The sequence below is a fragment of the Tenrec ecaudatus genome, chromosome 8 (assembly GCF_050624435.1).
Source record: "Tenrec ecaudatus isolate mTenEca1 chromosome 8, mTenEca1.hap1, whole genome shotgun sequence".
NCBI lineage: Eukaryota > Metazoa > Chordata > Mammalia > Afrosoricida > Tenrecidae > Tenrec > Tenrec ecaudatus.
The window spans coordinates 163535280-163553592 of NC_134537.1; the positions used below are offsets into that span (position 1 = coordinate 163535280).

The 18313-nt window shown below is 48.3% G+C and overlaps 1 protein-coding gene across 4 annotated transcripts in view; it reads right to left on the reverse strand.

Moving 5' to 3' along the window:
- Window positions 1-18313, reverse strand: part of ASAP2 (ArfGAP with SH3 domain, ankyrin repeat and PH domain 2) — a 202054-nt gene that overhangs the window by 115669 nt on the left and 68072 nt on the right. For all 4 annotated transcript variants that reach the window (XM_075557132.1, XM_075557131.1, XM_075557130.1 and 1 more), the window contains exon 2: window positions 17045-17117. In XM_075557132.1, coding sequence (XP_075413247.1) covers window positions 17045-17117 — 73 coding nt within the window. The remainder of the gene's footprint in view (window positions 1-17044; window positions 17118-18313) is intronic.

The following is an 18313-nucleotide window of genomic DNA, read 5'->3' on the forward strand; positions in this document are numbered from 1 at the left end:
AAGACAATTTTATAAGTCAACCACTGTGCTCAGTACATTACACTGAATTCTTTCAAAACTGAGAGCGGTACAATCAGTAACTCCATTTAAAGATCAGGTAATTGAGGCACAGAGTGATCATTTCCCCAGTGGGAATATAACTAGCAATTAGACGTAAAACCCCATCTGCTTTGTAGTTCTTATCTTTGACCTACTCATAAGAGGGGGAATTCAAAATGTTTGTGGAAAAGTGTAACTAAAGGATTTTCTCCTGGTGAACTCTTGGAAGCCTCTTCATACACAGACGGGCTGTGAAATCGGATACACGCTGGAGAAAAACCAAGCAGTAATATGTGAGAGCGACGAAAGGCGGACTGTCTGAGCCATGCCGTCTTAAGAAAAGCAGCTCAGGGGTCTGGGCTGGACACGGGTGGCATGTACGACTGCAGCATGTACGGGTGGCATGTACGACACGGGTGGCATGTACGACTGCAGCGCAACCAATCTACTAAAGGGGTCACGCATGGCCTTGTCAGAAATGCACAGCATTAAAGGGAAGAGGTAGTTGTCTCATTTTTAAGTCTAAGAGCAGCTTTTTAAAATTGGGACCTTCCCAGCCTTAAAGGAGCCCTAATGGCCAGCGAGTGACGGACTGGACTGCTAAGTGCACGGTCAGCAGCTGGCACCACCAGCCACTCTGCTGGTGCCACCGCGGTGACCAATGACAGTCTCGGAAACCCACAGGGGCAAGTCTACTCTGACCTGCAGGGGGCACAGTGAGTCAGAATCAACTTGATGGTATTGCGTTCACAGTCTTAGAATTAGAAGTCTGGAAAATTGAACCACAGGTGCCAAAGGGATCAGTTATCAGGCATCAGGGAACAAAAAAATCGTATCATTGGTGCACACTTCCATGATATGATCGCTGAGGACAAATGGGTGAACAAGCAAATGTGGCGAAGAAAGCTGATAGTGTCTGGCTATCAAAAGGTATAGCATCTGGGGTCTTAAAGGCTTGAAGATAAACAAGCGGCCATCTAGCTCAGAAGCAACAAAGCCCACATGGAGGAAGCACAGCAGCCTGTGCGATCACAAGGTGTCGAAGGGACCAGGTATCAGGCATCATCAGAACAAAATAATCGTACCATAGTGAATGAGGGGGGAATGCAGAGTGGAGATCCAAAGCCCATTTGTCGGCCACTGGAGATCCCCTTGCAGAAGGGTCTAGGGTAGGAAACGAGTCACTCAAGGTGCAATGTAGCAACAATGAAAATTACAACTTTCCGCTAGTTCCTAAATGTCCCGTTCCCCCCCACCCCCCACTATCATGATCCAAATTGTACCTTGAAAATCTGGGTAGAGCAGAAGGTACACTGGTACAGATGGGAGCTGGAAACACAGGTAACCCAGGGCGGATGATCCCCTCAGGACCAGTGGTGTGAGTGGCGACACTGGGAGGGCACAGGGACGGTGGGTTGGAAATGGGTATTGATTACAAGGATCTACATGTGACCTCCTCCCTGAGGGACGGACAACAGAAAAGTGGGTGAAGGGAGACGTCGGACAGGGCCAGATATGACAAAATAATCATTTATAAATTATCAAGGGCTCATGAGGGAGGGGGGAACGGGGAGGGAGGGGAAAATGAGGAGCTGATGCCAGGGGTTTAAGTGGAGAGCAAAAGTTTTGAGAATGATGAGGGCAATGGATGTACAGATGTGCTTTACACAATTGATGTCTGTATGGATTGTGAAAAGAGTTGTATGAGCCCCTAATAAAACGATTAAAAAAAACAGAAAAGAAAAATGAACCACAGGGGGAGCATCTGAAGGAGCCAGGAGTTCTGAACTTGGTAGGGGTGGAGTTGTCCTTGAAGGGCTAGCTCTTCAAGGGAGAGCAGAGATCTGTCATCCAATCCTCTGTAGATGGAGAGCAAGTGGAGACTCAAGTTTGAGGAAAACGACTGAGTAAGTCTCCATGAGGACCTGGTCGCTGGAAGAGCCCCGGCCGAGCTTCAGTGGTCCTGCCTCTACAGAAGTTGTGGGGGTGTAAATGTAGGCGGAAGACGCTGCTCACATGGTTCTATTTCTTGGTTACTAGCTCTGGTGGTTTGTTAGCATTTTGCAAGAGCAACGACTCTTCAGTGCAAGTACCTTTTATTAGCAACACATACCTAGTCCACACCTGTGGCCTTCTCCAGATGGCACACACAGAAATCAAACTGATGTGTCCATGGGAAGAGACAATGGAGAAGATCAGTATCAGCAGCTAAAACCAGATCCAAGGCCAACTGTGGAAGAGACCATCAATTGCTCATATACAAGTTCAGGTTGAAGCTGAAGAAAATTAAGAAACACGTTCACGAGTGCCAAAATACAACCTTGAGTTTATTTCACCTGAATTTTGAGAACTCAAGCACTCATTTGATGCACTGAACACTGATGAAAGCAGCACCTGATGAGCTATGGGACGGTATCAAGAACATCATCCATGAAGACAAAGTCGTTTTGTCTTTAAAATGCCAGAGGAGACTCTGAAGCCTGCTCTTAAGCGCAGAGTAGCTAAGGCAAAAGGAAGAACTGATAAGTCAAAGAGCTGGACAGAGAAACTCAAACTGCAGCTTCAGAAGAGAGAGTCAAATATTGCCATGGGATGTGCAGACAGAGTTAGACAATCAAAACGGAAGGGCAGGCTCAGCATTCCTGAACCTCAAAGAGCTCAAGGAAAAAGAAACCCAAGCTTCAGTTTTAACAGTGGAAGAGTCTACAGGTGAAGTACTAAATGATGCAGGAAGCATCAAAGACGACGTGAAGAATAAAGCCACTGAACCAAAAGAACGCGTGGACCAACAGTGCCGAACTAGGGCGATGTGGAGTTGCACTGGAAGGCTCCAGGGAGGGCTGGGAGACTGATCATGCCCTGGAGGCACTCACTCATGAGGGGTCAGGAAGCCAGGAATTTTGGAAGACCGGAAGAGATCCATATTTGTACCCATTCCACAGAAAGGTGACCCAACACAATGTTGAGATTATAGAGCAATATCATTCATATCACATGCAAGTAAAAATTTTCTGAACATCAGCCAACAGCAGCAGCGGTACATCCACAGGGAGCTGCCAGCGGTTCAGGCCGGATTCTGAAGAGGACATGGAACAAGGACTATCATACCTGATGTCAGGTGGATCTCGGCTGGAAGTTGAGAATATCAGAAAGTTGTTTGTGTTCTGCTGACCATGTAAAAAGCATATGACTGTGTGGGGCATTAACTACCGACAGCCTTTGGAAGAATGGGAATTCCACAATTACTTCAAGAGGCAGTGGTGTGAACAGAACAGGAGATTGCCACACGGTTTGAAATCAGGAAAGGTGTGTGTCAGGGGTTGTATCCTCTAACCAAACTTATTCAATTTGCATGCTGAGCAGATTGAATAATCCGAGAAACTGGATTATATGAAGAACAATGTGACATCAGGATTGGAAGTTCATTAACAACCTTCGATATGTAAATGACATACATAACCTTGCGTGCTCAAAGTGAGGAGGGCTTGAAGCACTTGCTGATGGAGATCAAGGACTGCAGCCTTCAGTGTGGATGACAACTCAATATAAAAAAGACCAAAGCCTTCACAACTGGGCCATAGGTAACATCATGACCAAGGAGAAAAGGATGACGTCACAGATTTCTTTCTGGTTTGGATTCAAAATTCCTGCTCATGGCGGGGCAGCAGCAGCAGCGAGAGAGCCAACAATGCATTGCACTGAGTAAATCTGCTGTCCAAGATCTCTTTACAGTGTTGAAGAGCAAGAATGCTTCTTTGAGGACTAAGGCGCACCTGACCCAAGTCAAAACATTTTTCAATTGTCTCATGTATGTGAAAGTTGAAACCTTTAATGAGGAGGATGAAGCAAGAATTGATGCATCTGAATTATGATGTTGGCGACAAAAATTACAGCGCCATCCACTGCTAAAGGAACCAACCAATCTGCCTGGGAAGAAACACGGCCAAAATGCTCCTTAGAGGCAAGGATGGCAGGAGTTCATCTCAGTTCCTCTGGACCTAATGTCAGGAGACCAGTCCCTGGAAGGAGATCATGCTTGGTAAAGTCGACGGGAAGCATCAGAGGAGGAAGGCCCTCGATGCGATGGACACCGAGGCTGTGCTGTGACAGTGGGTGCAGATGTAAGAACAACTGTGAGGGTGTGCCGAGCGGCAGAGCCGTGTTCTGTTGTACACTCATTAGGAGTCAGAACCAACTGATGACATCTAGCAACTGGCACTGTGAAATCAAGTACTCCTGCTCCTTAGCGCATTTTGTTTCTTCACCACAGATAAGGCACCCGTGCGTTTTGCTTCTTATTTTAGCCGCCTGAAGAATTCATTCTAAGTACTTCTATTCACATTGCTGCACGAGCATAACTCCACCAGGCGTTTCAGTTGCCTTAGCTTGCTCGTGCTGCTCTACCAGAAGCATTCCAAGTGGGCAGTGTTAGCAACAGAAATTTACCCCCAGTCTAAGCAGGGCACTCATGCCAGGGGCAAGCTCTCTGTGTGCGCCGAGGCAGGACAGGTCTTCAGGGGTCCCTTGGAGTCCTTCCCAAGTCTGCATCCTCCCCATTTGTACGTACTTAGTTGCTTACATACAAAGTCTGCTCTTTTTGTGTCTCAAAGAGCTGTAGGAGCCCCCAATAAAGTGATTTAAATTTTTAAAAGATGCTTGGTTTAAGACACACCCTACACTGATAATGGCCTCATTAACATAATGGGAGTGGTTTGGTTTGGACTTAAGAACAGCTCCATCAAGTCTTTAAGATTAAAATACAACCACCACCACCGCCGCCACTACCAGAGTTTCAGGGATCCTACAGAACCTTTGTAAGACTTTAGGCGCAGATAGCTTCAATGTTCTCCCACAGAGCGGTTGGTGAGTCTGAACCACCAACCTTGCAGTTAGCAGTCCAACACTAAGGAACAGCCCCTCCAGTGCTCTCTATCCTTGAAGATCATGCTAAAAAACAGCACCTCCAACTTCCCTGGTGGGGTACATGTGTAGGCTGAGATAGAACGTAGGGACTTTCAGACTATAAAGAGTTTTCAGAATAAACTTAAACTGGGGTTTTTATAGTCATTTGTTAATGATGAGAGAGCTCTTCTCAACAAACCACTGAAGTAACTGCTTTTGTAAACCCGTTGTACACAAGACTTGCCATGAAAAACCACCTCTGGCTGTAAACACAATATAATTGCATGTATGTGGGATTTCCTGACACTGCTTTGGCCCCGTCCAGTTTAAAGAAGGCAGGTGGGGGCGGTAAGGTTATAAAGCAGCACTTTTTAAGACCAGCAGCATCAGCATCACCCGGGAATTTCTTGGAAAAGCAAACTCTCAGTCCCCTTCCTGAGCCTTCTGATCCAGCACCTGGTTTCAAGAACACTTCCAGGAAATCCCACTCTACCGTACAGTTTCGGAACCACTGCTCTGAGGCACAGGGGAGCAAACTTTCTTGCTAACACATATAAGCATAATAAATAAATATCTAAGGCTGTGTAGGTCCAAAGGGGAAACTGAGGTACCATGTGGGTATGTGATAAGTGGTCAAAACTATGTGCGCTCACAGGCCATGAAATACCAAAAGCACAAGTAGGTCATCGTTTGCCAATGCGCACTGCAATGCATCTCCATTCTCCCTCCCACGTAAATCTCTTAATCACAGTCTGCAAGAACTAACTAAAATTATGTGTAAGCTTACCGCTCTTACACTAACAGAGCAGCCTAAGAACTCCTATCAGACATTATAACCTACAAATGAATACTAATTAGGCACCTACCGTGCTCCTGCCCCTGTGCAGACTCCGGCCAGGCACAGCCAGAACTCTCTCCGCGGCTGCCAAGCCTACCACATGCCCAGACTACACCTGCCACTTGTGGCTTTTCTAGGTCCCCTCAGTGAGTTCTCTCTCACTAACGAGCCCATGAAACAGTCACACACTTTCCCCAACATCGGAGGTGATTTAAATGCTACCCCTCGTTTCTGACTCCGGCTTCTGGAACTCTTTACCCTAAACTACACTGCCCCCCACCCCCCGCGTGGGTCCCTGACCTGAAAGGGCTGGCAATCTAATTGAGAAGGGAAGACCAGCACGCGCATGCGTGCGTGCACACACACACACACACACACACACACACACACACACCTGGAGAGTGTAAAAAGCAGCATTCGATTGTTTAAAGGGTGTCTGCATACTAGGCATGCTTTTATCATTGGATGAATGGAGAAGTCAAGGCTGATTCAACACGCAGACAGTAAGAATTCATGCATAGGTGACCACTACTGGGCATGTACAAGAGGGCTGCAAACAGTCATGAAAAATCAGCAAGGGCTGGCTCCTTCATCACGAGACTGGACGAGCCGGTGGTGGCCGGCTATCAATACGGAGCATTTTCGTCAAGGATTCAAGAGAATACCGATCAACAGAAGAAGCATTCAAACTTTCATGGAATTGCCATTTCCGGGAGCCACAGAAGGTGGGCAATGCCTTAAAATGTTTGCCAGGAGATAAATCATAACTATCCCCAGAGCCTTCTTTACACCACGCAACGGTTTAGCTCAATTAGTAAAGAGCCTTGGACACTGTAGTCTTTCAAAGGACTAACTTTATAGGATAAACAGACAACAGCAATTCAAACGGTTAGAGAAAAAGCTTAGGGGGCAGGCAGGTCAACGTTTGTGAGAGAGAGGTGGAGTGTACAGTCTCTGAAACCCACAGGGGCAGTTCTACCCTGTTCTTTAGGGTCACTGTGACTGGCACCATGAGCGGCAACAAGTTCTTGGTGTGAAGGTCAATGCTGATGGAGGAGAAGCCATGCAGGACCGGAAGGTAAGGACGGCTGCACAGCTTGAAAAAGAACGTAGTCAATGTCAATGACTTGTAAATGCAGAAATTGTTGCACTGGTATATATTTTGCTGTGTATGTTTAAACAACCACAAAAAATGTAAAACTTTGAAGAAAAAAACTTCATAATGGAAAAATGGAATGAAAAGACAAAGGGGTTTGTTTGCTGCGAGGTCCATTGTGCCCTAGAAGGGCGTGCTGATGGCGCAGTGGTTGCGAGTTGGACTGCAACCTAAAGGGTCAGCAGTTCAAAGCCACAAGCCAGGGAGAAAGACAGGGCTTTGGAAACTCACAAGGCAGTTCTACTGTGTCCTATGTTGTCCCTATGCATTGGTATTGGCTCGAGAGCAGTGAGCTTGATGGGGTTTTGTGTGTGTGTGTGTGTGTGTGTGTGTGTGTGTGTGTGTGTGTTGGAGAAAGAACAGCTGCGACCTAAGTAAGACATACGTCCATGTCCATCACAGCACAGCTCACCATGGCAAAGGGATGGAGACAACCTGAATGGCCCTCAGAGGAAGAACGGATGTGCCCTGTGGCACCGTGTACAGTCCATCTGAGACACACCGCAGAAGACATAGGATACATCTGGAAGACCTCACGCTGAGTGAAACCAGTCAACCACAAACGGATGGATCAGGATCAGATGAGACCACTCCTGTAAAGGAAACATTCTCTGATAGCTACCAGGAGTAGGAGGGAAAGGAGCAAGTAAAGCACGAACTAGAGGGATAAAAGCATGTTGTAAACGAAACTCACAGACAGAGTGAATTCCGATTGATGCTCCCCAGAGAGGGCAGGAACGAGCTGCCCTGTGGGTTTTCATTTTAGAACTCTAGGTCAGAGCAGAAAGCCACACCTTGCTCTCCTTTGAAGTGGCTGGTGGACTTGAACTGCTGACCTTGTAGTCAGCAGCCTGATGCATAACCCTCGGCGACACCAGGGCTCAACGAGAGAGCTGACACACAGATGAAGTTAAGAGAAGATGAAGGCAATGTACATCAGAGGAAAGCAGCAAATACTAATGAGGGCAAAAGAAGACACTGAGCGGAGTCTAAGCTAAAGGCTGCAGAGGTAAAGACTATGACACACACAACCCTCCAACAGCTGTGATCTCTGAGCAGATGCCACGACAGACACAGGCTGAACTGGCGTGGGAGGAAGAAGGAGAATATGCGTACATATACACAAATAGGGCAGGGTTATTTTCTAGAGACGTATTTATATATGCTGCAACTAGAAAATGGACATAAAACGGACGCCTTGGTAATGTTATGAATCCTCAGAGTCTTAGCAAACACAGGGAGGGAGAAGGTGGATGGCCCTGGGGGCTACGGACCAGTCTGGAGACACCAAGGCCAAGTGGCAGAAGCAGTGCACAGCCTCTCCCACTGTCCCCAGCACTGTCAGGCTTCTCCACCCAGAGAAGTCAGAATGCCACTGGAAGAAGAATAAAGGAAAGAAGTTACTAAATCCTAAACGTTTTAAAAGTGGCCTTTCAAAACAAGAACAAAAGTCAAAATCGTTAAAAACAAAAACCAGGTTTCTAGGTCTTTTGAGAACAGATGGAATCCCCAAGCCTTGGTGTCCCCTTCCAGGCCTGGAAGCACACTCAGCCTGAGGCGAACGCCCTGTACACAATCCAGGTCTCTAAACGAGGCCTTCCTTATGAAAACCAACCATCTGAGATAAAAAGGAAGTATGTGCCCAAGGACAAAGTTCAGAGGGGAGGCAGGGCAGGAAAGGGGAAGACACAGAAAGGAAACACCACACAGAGGAAGTGGGATAAGTGATATGTCACTTGCGGATATTTTCATCAAGGAGAAACCGTGTAGGAACTGTTGACTGGAAACCCCGACTGCTCTCAAGTCCACACAATTCACAACAGGAGTGGTGTATCAAACATTAACACATCGGTGAGCCTGTCTTCCCCCCCCCCGCCCCCCGAGGTATGTGTGTCATCTTCAGGAACAGTCTCTATTTGACCTCCCTGGTTCTCATACACATTGCAATGGCAACACTGAACTCGCCGACAAAAGTCATGATTCGGGGGTTGTTTAATAAGGAGGTTAACAAGTTGTCATGCCAGTGAAAATACTTGGGGTTGAGGTGTTTCTCAGGACCTGTTACAGCGTTCTTCCAGGTCTGCTGATACATGTTCAAAGGGGCGAAGCACTCTATAGGAAGCCTCCAAATTCAGCTCTAGCTCTACAGGTCAGAAAACCTAGCTCCCTAAATTAAGCACACAGAGGCAGCCCACTCCAGTTCTGTGAGTCAGGTGCAACAAGTCCAATTCCCCCAGTTGAGTGCCCAGAGGCACCCACTCCACAGCCTGCACAAAAGCCCCTCAGCTTTACTTGCCCCGGGGGCTGGTTAGTCCACCACTGGGTCCCAAGCGCTCTGCCTGGCTCTGTCACTGCACCTCTGATATATATTACAGCCCTCCTCTGGATCCCTGAGGTTAACTGCACTCCTCCACTCCTGCCTCTTGCTAGTAGTGAGGTCCCTCCCCCTGTTCATCAGAGGGCTCCTTTATCCACAGCAGGATGGCATTCCAGGGAAACATACTCACAATTACTAACTAGCAGGGGAATCCCATCAGTGTCTTCCCCACCTTCCTAAGAGACCCACACAGTGAAAGGTCCTTTGGTGGGAGTTCGAGAGCAGACATGGTTCAATAATCCCCTGCCCCCCCCCACTAGCCTAACAGAATTAAGGGTGCAGGAGGAATTTATCAGGTGACTTTGAGATAGGAGATCATTCTGGATCAGCGGTTCTCAACCTTCCTAATGTCGCAACCCTTTAATACAATTCCTCGTGTTGTGGTGACACCCCCCCCCAACCATGAAATTATTTGCACTGCTATTTCATCACTGTAATTTTGCTACTGTTATGAAGCAGGTGGCCCCTGTGAAAGGGTCGTTCGACCCCCAGGTTGAGAACCGCTGTTCTGGATGATAAGGGTAGGCCCAACACAATTACAAGGTCCTTACCTCTGAGAAGAGGGAGGGAGGGAGGGGGAAATCGGTGTTGGAAAAAGAAACAACTCCCTGCCATCGGGTCAATGCTGGCTCATAGCAACCTTACAGGACAGGGCAAAACCGGTCCTGTGAGTTTCCAGGACTAATAGAGAGCCTCATCTTTCACTCACAGAGCAGCTGGTGGTCTTGAACTGCTGACCTTGCAACGCATAACCACTACGCCATCAGATTCTGTATGGGAAAGACTGCCGTGGCCACTGCTTTAATGTTGGAAGGGGGCAACAAGCAAAGGAATATGGGCACCCTCTAACCTGTAACCACAGGGCTGACTCTGACTCACCAGGACCCCATGTGAGAATGATTTCATAAAGTTTTCAAGGTCATGACCTTTGAGAAGGAGCCTGCCAGCCCTGTCCTGGGAGGCTCCCCTCTGGATGAGTGCAAACTGCCAACCTTTCAGTTAAGTCTTCCGGCACTTGCGCTGCCCAAGCTCAGTGTTCAGAAAACAGATGCTCCCCTACACCCTCCAGGAAGGGACAGACATAGGGGACACCAATTTCACCCCGAGACCCATTTTGGACCTCTGATCTTTTCTGATGATAGAAAAGGATCAGTGGGTCCTAAGGCAACTAGGAAACAGAGACACGGGGATGGACACACACACACCTGGGTGAGAGGAATGATGCCAAGACACTGATATATAATCCTATGTCTATGAAGCAAGGGGAGATCAGCCATTCCGGAGCAGAGACTAGAAGGTCATTAGAGGTCAGATTGGTCCAATGCATGGCAAAGCAGAGAAGTGGCCAGGAAAGTGCCATCTCACAAATATTCAGCAACAAACGAGAAGTGACCACATTCAGGAAGCCCTGGTGCACATTGGGCAGTGCTCAGCTGCGAAACAAAGGGTCAGCAGTTTGCCCCGCCCCCTGTCCCACAGGAGACAGATGTGGCATTCTGCTCTGGTACAAATTCCAGCCACGCAAACCCTCCAGGGCAGTTCTACTGTCCTGCAGGGTCGCTAGGAGCCAGAATTGACTTGCAGGTCAGAGCTTGTTTTTGGTCAGGGGGTATATGGCAGTAAGACGTATACATGGTACATGATTTGCACTGTTTTTAAATCACACATAAGATGAGTGCTATTTCTGTCCAATGCCCTAATGACCCAGACACTTTGGGGAGCCTCTCTCTGGCACAAAATGCCCTCAAAGCCAGAATCATTTCATAGGCATCATGTCCCCATCTGACTGTGGTGGCTCAGCTCACAGCTTCATCTTTACCCAGTATGCCCGACTTCTTTCAGACTGACGCCTGGTTCTGAAACACTGAATCTGCCCTTAGTCATCTATTCAATCTACTGGAAAGAATGCGCTACGAGAGTGGCTCCAGAGGGGCTTCCAAACGCTGTGCACACAGGCCGCCGGCCGTTTCTGCAGGTGACTGAAATAACCACTTCAAGATTAGTGTGCTGCCTTCTAAAAAATGCCATCAGCTTATAAAACCTTTGAGATAACATATAGGCACCCCTGCATCTTCAAAGTTCACTTACACCAACATCACCATTCACTATTACCAAAGACCTACATGAACAAACTCCAAACCAAACTCAACGCCTCAAGTCAATGCCAACTCAGAGCCACCGTGGAGGATAGGGAAGAACTGCCCCTGTGGATTCCGAGACTGTTAACTGCTCTTTACGAGGGTAGAAAGTCCCCGCTTTCTCCCTTGGAGCAGCTAGTGGCTTCGAACCGGTGACTTTGCAATTAGCAAGCCCAGCATCTAACCACTCTGCCACCTCGGCTCCAAATCGTACATTTGTGCCTGTTTTCCGAGAGAAATAAAAAAAGAGCGCTTTGAAGCAGATTACCTCCTTTTTACTTTTGGTGAGAACTGTCTTTGCAACACTATGATGATAGAATCATTTTGAACCTGATCAGAATGTAAAAGACCATTAATTTCTACCCTTAAATTACCAACTTTAAAAGCCCATGGAAAGTGGGAGGGAGAGACTGTCTCAGGCACTCTTTAGAATCAGGTGTTTGGGAAGGCTGGACAGGTGAGGACTGGGAGGGGCTGGGGGCATATGCGGCACACATGTACGTTTCATAGAGCATCTCTGTGTCTTTACTGTGAGCATATCCATGTATGTGGTAGAGCACACAGGAAGCAAGGTTATGAAAACAGCGCAGACATAGAGAGCCAAGCATGTTGAGAAGCTGAGACATTGGGCCTGGGGGTCAAGTCTCAAGGTCAACTGGAGTAACAGTGAAGGCAGTCATACATCCTAGTGTGATGCGTACCAAGTAGGCTTTCAAAAGCTCGTGACTGGTCAGCAAGCACAACTTTTGATCTCTTCCTGTCCAGAGGGAAGAAGATTGCCGAAAGCCAAAGACATGGAGACAATTAGCCAAATGGACCACACACGCCAGTCGTAAGCTGATGGCACCACTGCCAGCTGCTCCAAGGACCACATGGGAAGGGCCTGGACAGAGTGGGAGAACAGTATGGGCCGGAACACAAGAGCAAAGGAGGCACCAGGCTTATTGACTGGCTAGCAAGGTGGGAGCCCGAGGACAGACATGCTTACCTCTGGATCTGAGCTCACCCCCATGCTGAGTAATCAACCACGAAGGTCAGAAGGGCAGCATTTTCCAAGACAGCGCTCAGTAGGATTAGGCGAGAAGGGATGGAAACAGGGCACAGGAAGAAGCGAGATAAGCAATGCTGCAGTGAGGACATTGTAATGGATGAATTAAACAAAATGCCAGTGAATTACTGAATGTGAAATCAGTGATCTGCTCTGGAAGCCCACGCCCAACTCACAGCAAACAGATGTTAAAAAAGAAACCAGGCGTTTGCTAAGGAAACAGAGCATCCCATTCTTAGTGACTTCTTGATTCCTGAAGGTGGCCCTCTGTCAGACACGCTGAAGGCACAGAGCAGGCCAAGAGACACAGCCCGAGCCTACAATTAAACGCTGGTTGTAACCCTAGGAGCCCTGGTGGTATTGTCAGTAAGCATTGGACAGCCATGCTGCACATGAGAAAGACAGTGCTACCTGCTCCCAGACAGACAGATGGCTTCAGAACCCTGTCACTGTCGATGAAAATCGCCTTACTAGAAACCCTTGCACTCGGATTCTCAGGTCCACATTTGTGTAATGAGGATTCTTCGGTAAGATCAGGATAACGTACAGAACGCAGACAAAGGCTGTTCAAAAACAAGACTCCCCCAGTGAAGCCCTTTAGTCAGCGCAGTGCAGGGCATTATTTAACACGGCGCTATTAGCCATCGTCTTTGTAACTCCCACCAAAGGAGCTCTTCCTCATGGGTCCGGGGAAGAGATGGTGGAGAAAGTCGCTGGGAGATTATATGATTCAGGTGCAACTGATTGATTGTTAAGGTTCGTTATAATTGCTATCCTGATGGGTATCAAAGGAACCATCTCAGAAGCAGGAAGGGAGGTGTGTTAGTCAGGTTGACTAGAGAAACAAAGTTACAGACACTCATTTGTGTATAGGATAGAGCTTTCTATCCAAGAGCAATTGAATATTGAGAAAATATCCCAGCCCAGTCCAGATCAAGTCCGTAAGTCCGATATTAGCCCATCTGTCCAATACCAATCTGTAAAGTCCTCTTCAGACTCACAAAACACATGCAATGACGCCCAATGCAGGAAGATCACAGGCCAGTGGATGGGAAGTCTTGTGGAGCCTATGGCGTTGTAAGCATCTCAGCACTGGCAGGGGTCTCCACGTGGCTCCTCCAGCTCCCAGGGCTCTGGCTGCATCAGGGTAGCTTCATGCGGCTTCTCATCAGAAATGTCTTGCAGGGAGTGAGCTGCCAGAGTGTTTCCCAACTCCAAGGAAGAGTTCCCAGAATCCTCAGGAGTTCAGGCCTACACTGAGGCCTCATTGGCTATGACCTGATTCACAGGTTAGACTCCATCCCTTCACTCCCAATCCTATCAAATTGAACAATGACCATACAGCTACCACAGGAGGGAATCTCCCCACCATGCAGAAGAATGAGCGAGGAGTGGAGTGTGTCCTCTGGATCCCCAGATGCCTCTGTATTGAACTTCCTTGATCCACGGACAGAAAGCTTAGCAGAAAACTTGCAGAGAAGCACGGTAGTGCTAACCATGAGGTCGGCAGTTCAAGACCACCAGAGTGAGATGAGACTTTCTACTTCCGTAGAACCACGGGGGCTGTTGTACCCTGTCCTCTGGGGTCACTATGAATGAGCATGGACTCGATGGCAGTGAGGTGGGTTTGGGTTTGGCAGAGAAGTGCCCACTGCAGAAGTAGGAACCAGGGAAGGGCACAGGGATGGGCTGCCCAGCCCACAGAGGGAGCAAGCTGAGTGCCTTCAGACAAAACACTGGTTTGAAGAGTTGGGTGCTGGGTCTTCTGACCTACAGAGCAAAGAGCCTTCGGGGGAAGCTTTTGGCAGAGCGGCACGCCCATTGGGCATGTATCAGGAGCACCACAGGAGCCCCAAGACATTACCTGAGCAGGGCCGAAGCCAATGGGCCATGAGGCTGACAAGTCGAGTACCAAAAGGAGAGGTGCCTGTGGGCACAGCGGAGAAGATGTTGTCTTGTTAAAGAACTGAGCCCTCACTGTACCCTAGTAAATTCCCTAACAGACCCCCACAATCGTACCTGGCCCAGCTGAGAAGCGCGTGTCAGAGCTGGCAGGGAGGTGGGAGAGTGGAGGTAGGTCTGACCTTTGCTTCCCAGAAGGCAGCTTTGGGCAGCTGATGCTGACACGGTGATCTCGCAACTCCTGTCAGGTCACAAGGGGGAATGACGTCATGCCCAAACCCTTTTTTTTTTTTAACAATCACTCAATGGTGATTTTAAAATGTTTCTGTCACTTCTAAGGTTTCTTGTCTGTCACAGATCATTTTATTAGGGATTTGTACAACTCTTATCACACTCTATCCATCCATCCATTGTGTCAAGCACATTTGTACATATGTTGCCAATATTGTTTTCAAAGCATTTTCTACGTGAGCCCTTGGTATCAGCTCCTCATTTCCCCCCTCCCTCATGAACCCTTGATAATTTATAAATTGTTATTATTTTCTCATGTCTTTCACTGTCTACTATCTCCCCTTGTCTGTCTGTTGTCCACCCCCCTGGGAGGGGGTTATATGTAGATCATTGTGATTGGTTCCCCCTTTCTCCCCTCAACTTTCCCCTTACCCTTGTGGTATGGCTACTCTCAATACTGGTCCCAAGGAGTTTATCTGTCCTGGATTCCATGTTTCCAGCTCTTATCTGTACCCATGTACACGCTCTGGTCTAGCCAGATCTGTAAGGAAGAATTAGAGTCATGATAGTGGGGTGAAGGAAGCATGAAAGAGCCAGAGGAAAGCTGTATGTTTCATTGGTGCTATCCTGCACTCTGACTAGCCCGTCTTCTCCCCGACCTTCAGGAAGGGGTTATCCAATTGCTTACAGAAGGGCTTTGAGCCTACACTCTGTGTTCCCCCTTATCCACATGACGATTTTTTGCTCTGGGTCTTTGATGCCCGATACCTGATCCCATCAACACCTCACAATCACACAGGCTGGTGTGCTTCTTCCATGGGGGCTTTGTTGCTTCTCAGCTAGATGGCCGCTGGTTTATCTTGAAGCCTTTAAGACCCCAGACGCTATTATCTTTTGATAGGCGGGCACCATCCGCTTTCTTCACATTTACTTATGCACACATTTGTCTTCAGCAATTGTGAGGGGAAGGTGAGCATCATGGAAAGGCAGTTTCATAGAACAAAGTGTTCTTGCGTTGAGGGACTGGTTGAGTAGAGGCCCAATGTCCATCTACGACCTTAATACTAAACCTATAAATATATGCACAAAGATCTATTTCCCCATTGTCATATATAAATGTATTTACATATGTACATGCCTGTATTTAGACCTCTATAAATGCCCTTTGCCTCCTGGTTCTTTCCTCTATTTCCTTTTACTTTCCTCTTGTCTTACTATCAGGCTCAGCCTTCATTTGGGTTTCAGTAATTCCTCTTGGTTACATTGTCCTTGATCAAGCCCTACCAGGCTTCCTACACCCTCCTCACCATCAATTTTCGGTCACTTGTTCCCTTTCCTTGGGTTTGTTAACACCCACTTCCTTTCCCCCACCACCCCCTCTCTCATGCCCCCCCCCAACTGTCGTCCAGTTGTTTTCTCCTCCAGCTGGTTTATTCTGCCTATCTTATCTAGATAGACATGCAGAGACAACAATATGCACAGTCACAGTACAAAGCACAACAAAGCAACAATAAAAATAAAACAATAGCTACAACAACAACAAAAAAGCCTATAAATAGTTCAAGGTCTATTTTTTGTCCTTTACGAGTGTTTTCCAGTCAAGTCTGATGGGGTGCCACGCCCTGGCCCCACAGTCTGTTTTTGGTGCTCCCTGGGGACTTCATTGCTCTGCTCCCCTTGCTCCTCTGTTGCACGCCCCCAGCGTCTTGCCTCAGTGTGGTGCGGTCAGGGGGGCACAATTCCCACCGTGGTTCTCCCGTGTTGTCCCCACAGTGTTATGAGTCAGTGAGGAACGCTGTGTCTCGTGGTGGGGCCTGCCCTATGGTCCTCTGTGCACTGGCTGCTCGGAGCAGAAATATTGTCCTCAGCCCTCCCCCCTCCTTTGTCCTGTGTGCTCTGATCAGGCACATCCCTCTCCTTGAGCTGTAGCTTCAGCAGCTTGCCTTCTTTAAACCAAAAGTTGCCCTTTTTAAAATTTAAACATGTCAGCACACCTAAAACAGTATTATTTTGACTCATTGATTGTGCAGTTCCACTATTTTCTTCATGCACCAAGCAGGCAGCAACTAGACGGCTACAGTCAGAGAGGATGAACAAACGGCACAAACCAAACAACTGGGGCAAGAACGTCCTCATCAGAGTAGGTTCCGGGGGCCGCCGTGGGAAGGAGCACAGCTGTGCTGGCAGAGCAGGGATCGTGGTGAGACCGGGAGAAGAGGATGGCATCCCACACCAGAACTAGACCATCAGCAAAACCAAACCCCAAGGCGCACTTCTTAAAAGGAACATCCTGACTGGCCGCTAAGGTTCGCTCAGAGTACACTGGCTTATTACTGATTAATGCTCATGCAAGTGACGGACTTCAAATGCACTGCTTTCCACCAAGAAGCTGCTGGGAGCGATGTGTACTCACCCAGTCCGGAGATGTTTATTGCTTTCACGGATTTCTTCATCTTGTTAAGAACTGTGCGGTCCACATCCAAGGCCTAAAAGAGAGAATGGATTAGTCAAAACATGCGTCAGCTCTCAGACCATCACAACCACAGTGCAGCACATGACGGCCACGCGGGAGGCCCGCAGCTCAGCTCGGGCAGGCGGCTGTGGGGCTATTCTGTGTGCCCAACTGCACCGAGCAGAGGCGTTCAGTTGGTCCCCACACCACTCCTCGCCTGTCTCAATCAGCTGAAGCATGTGACCCTCCTCCTGCTGACAGGACCTGCTGAACCGTCACCTTCTGCTGAGACTCGTCACACATGCTAACACTACTTCGACCAAGTCCTGGTTCTCCTGCCACGCCAGCCAGGCTCCATGGCCGGCCAGCTCGCATGCCCATGGTAGCTGCACGCGGTCCCGTCTGCCAGTCCGAGGAGGAGTGACCGCGGGATGTGGCGAGACCCGAGCACGAGTACGGTACTCGTGTGACAGTAACTGTGACTAGTGCACTAGAACTAAGCTTCTCAGGTTGATGTGCGCGGACAGCTGGTAAGATAATGATGTACGACGTGTATAAGGCGCACCCTTCAGAGCTTATGCTGAAGACTGCAAGCGCCACGTGTCTGACTGGGTTTTGTGTTTGTATCCAACTGAGGGAGGGGATCAGACTCAACCAAGACAGGGGGTCCTGCAAGTGCCCACAGGGTTGTAATGCTATGAAGTTTTCACAATGATACAGCGAGGACACTTCCAGCAACATTCAACATAACGGAGAAGAGCAATGCATGCTAGCTTTCAGTTGGTGTGCTTGGAGCTTTTATCCATAACTCAAAGTTACTGTAAAAGATCATGAGAAACTGCTAAAGAAGTTCCTACCTCAATACACTAACTACTAAGATAGAAACGGTCAATACCAAAACCTAACCAAACCAAACCCACCACCATCATGTCAGAGCCAACTCACAGTGACTCTAGAGGCCGGTGTCGAACTGCCCTGGTGCGTTTCGGAGACTGTAACTCTATATGGGAGTAGAAAGCACCCTCTCTCCTGCAGAGCAGCGGGTGGTTTTGAACGGCCAACCTTGCAAGAGGAAGCAGCCGTCAAGGAATCCATGACGGAGGGTACTGGTCCAATCTGCTGCACGAGACCTCTTTGACTTGTTCAAGAGCAAAGGTGTCACTGTACAAGACGAAGGTGTGCCTGACCCCCGCCGTGGTCTGTTCAATTCCTTCATAAGCAAGTGAAAGC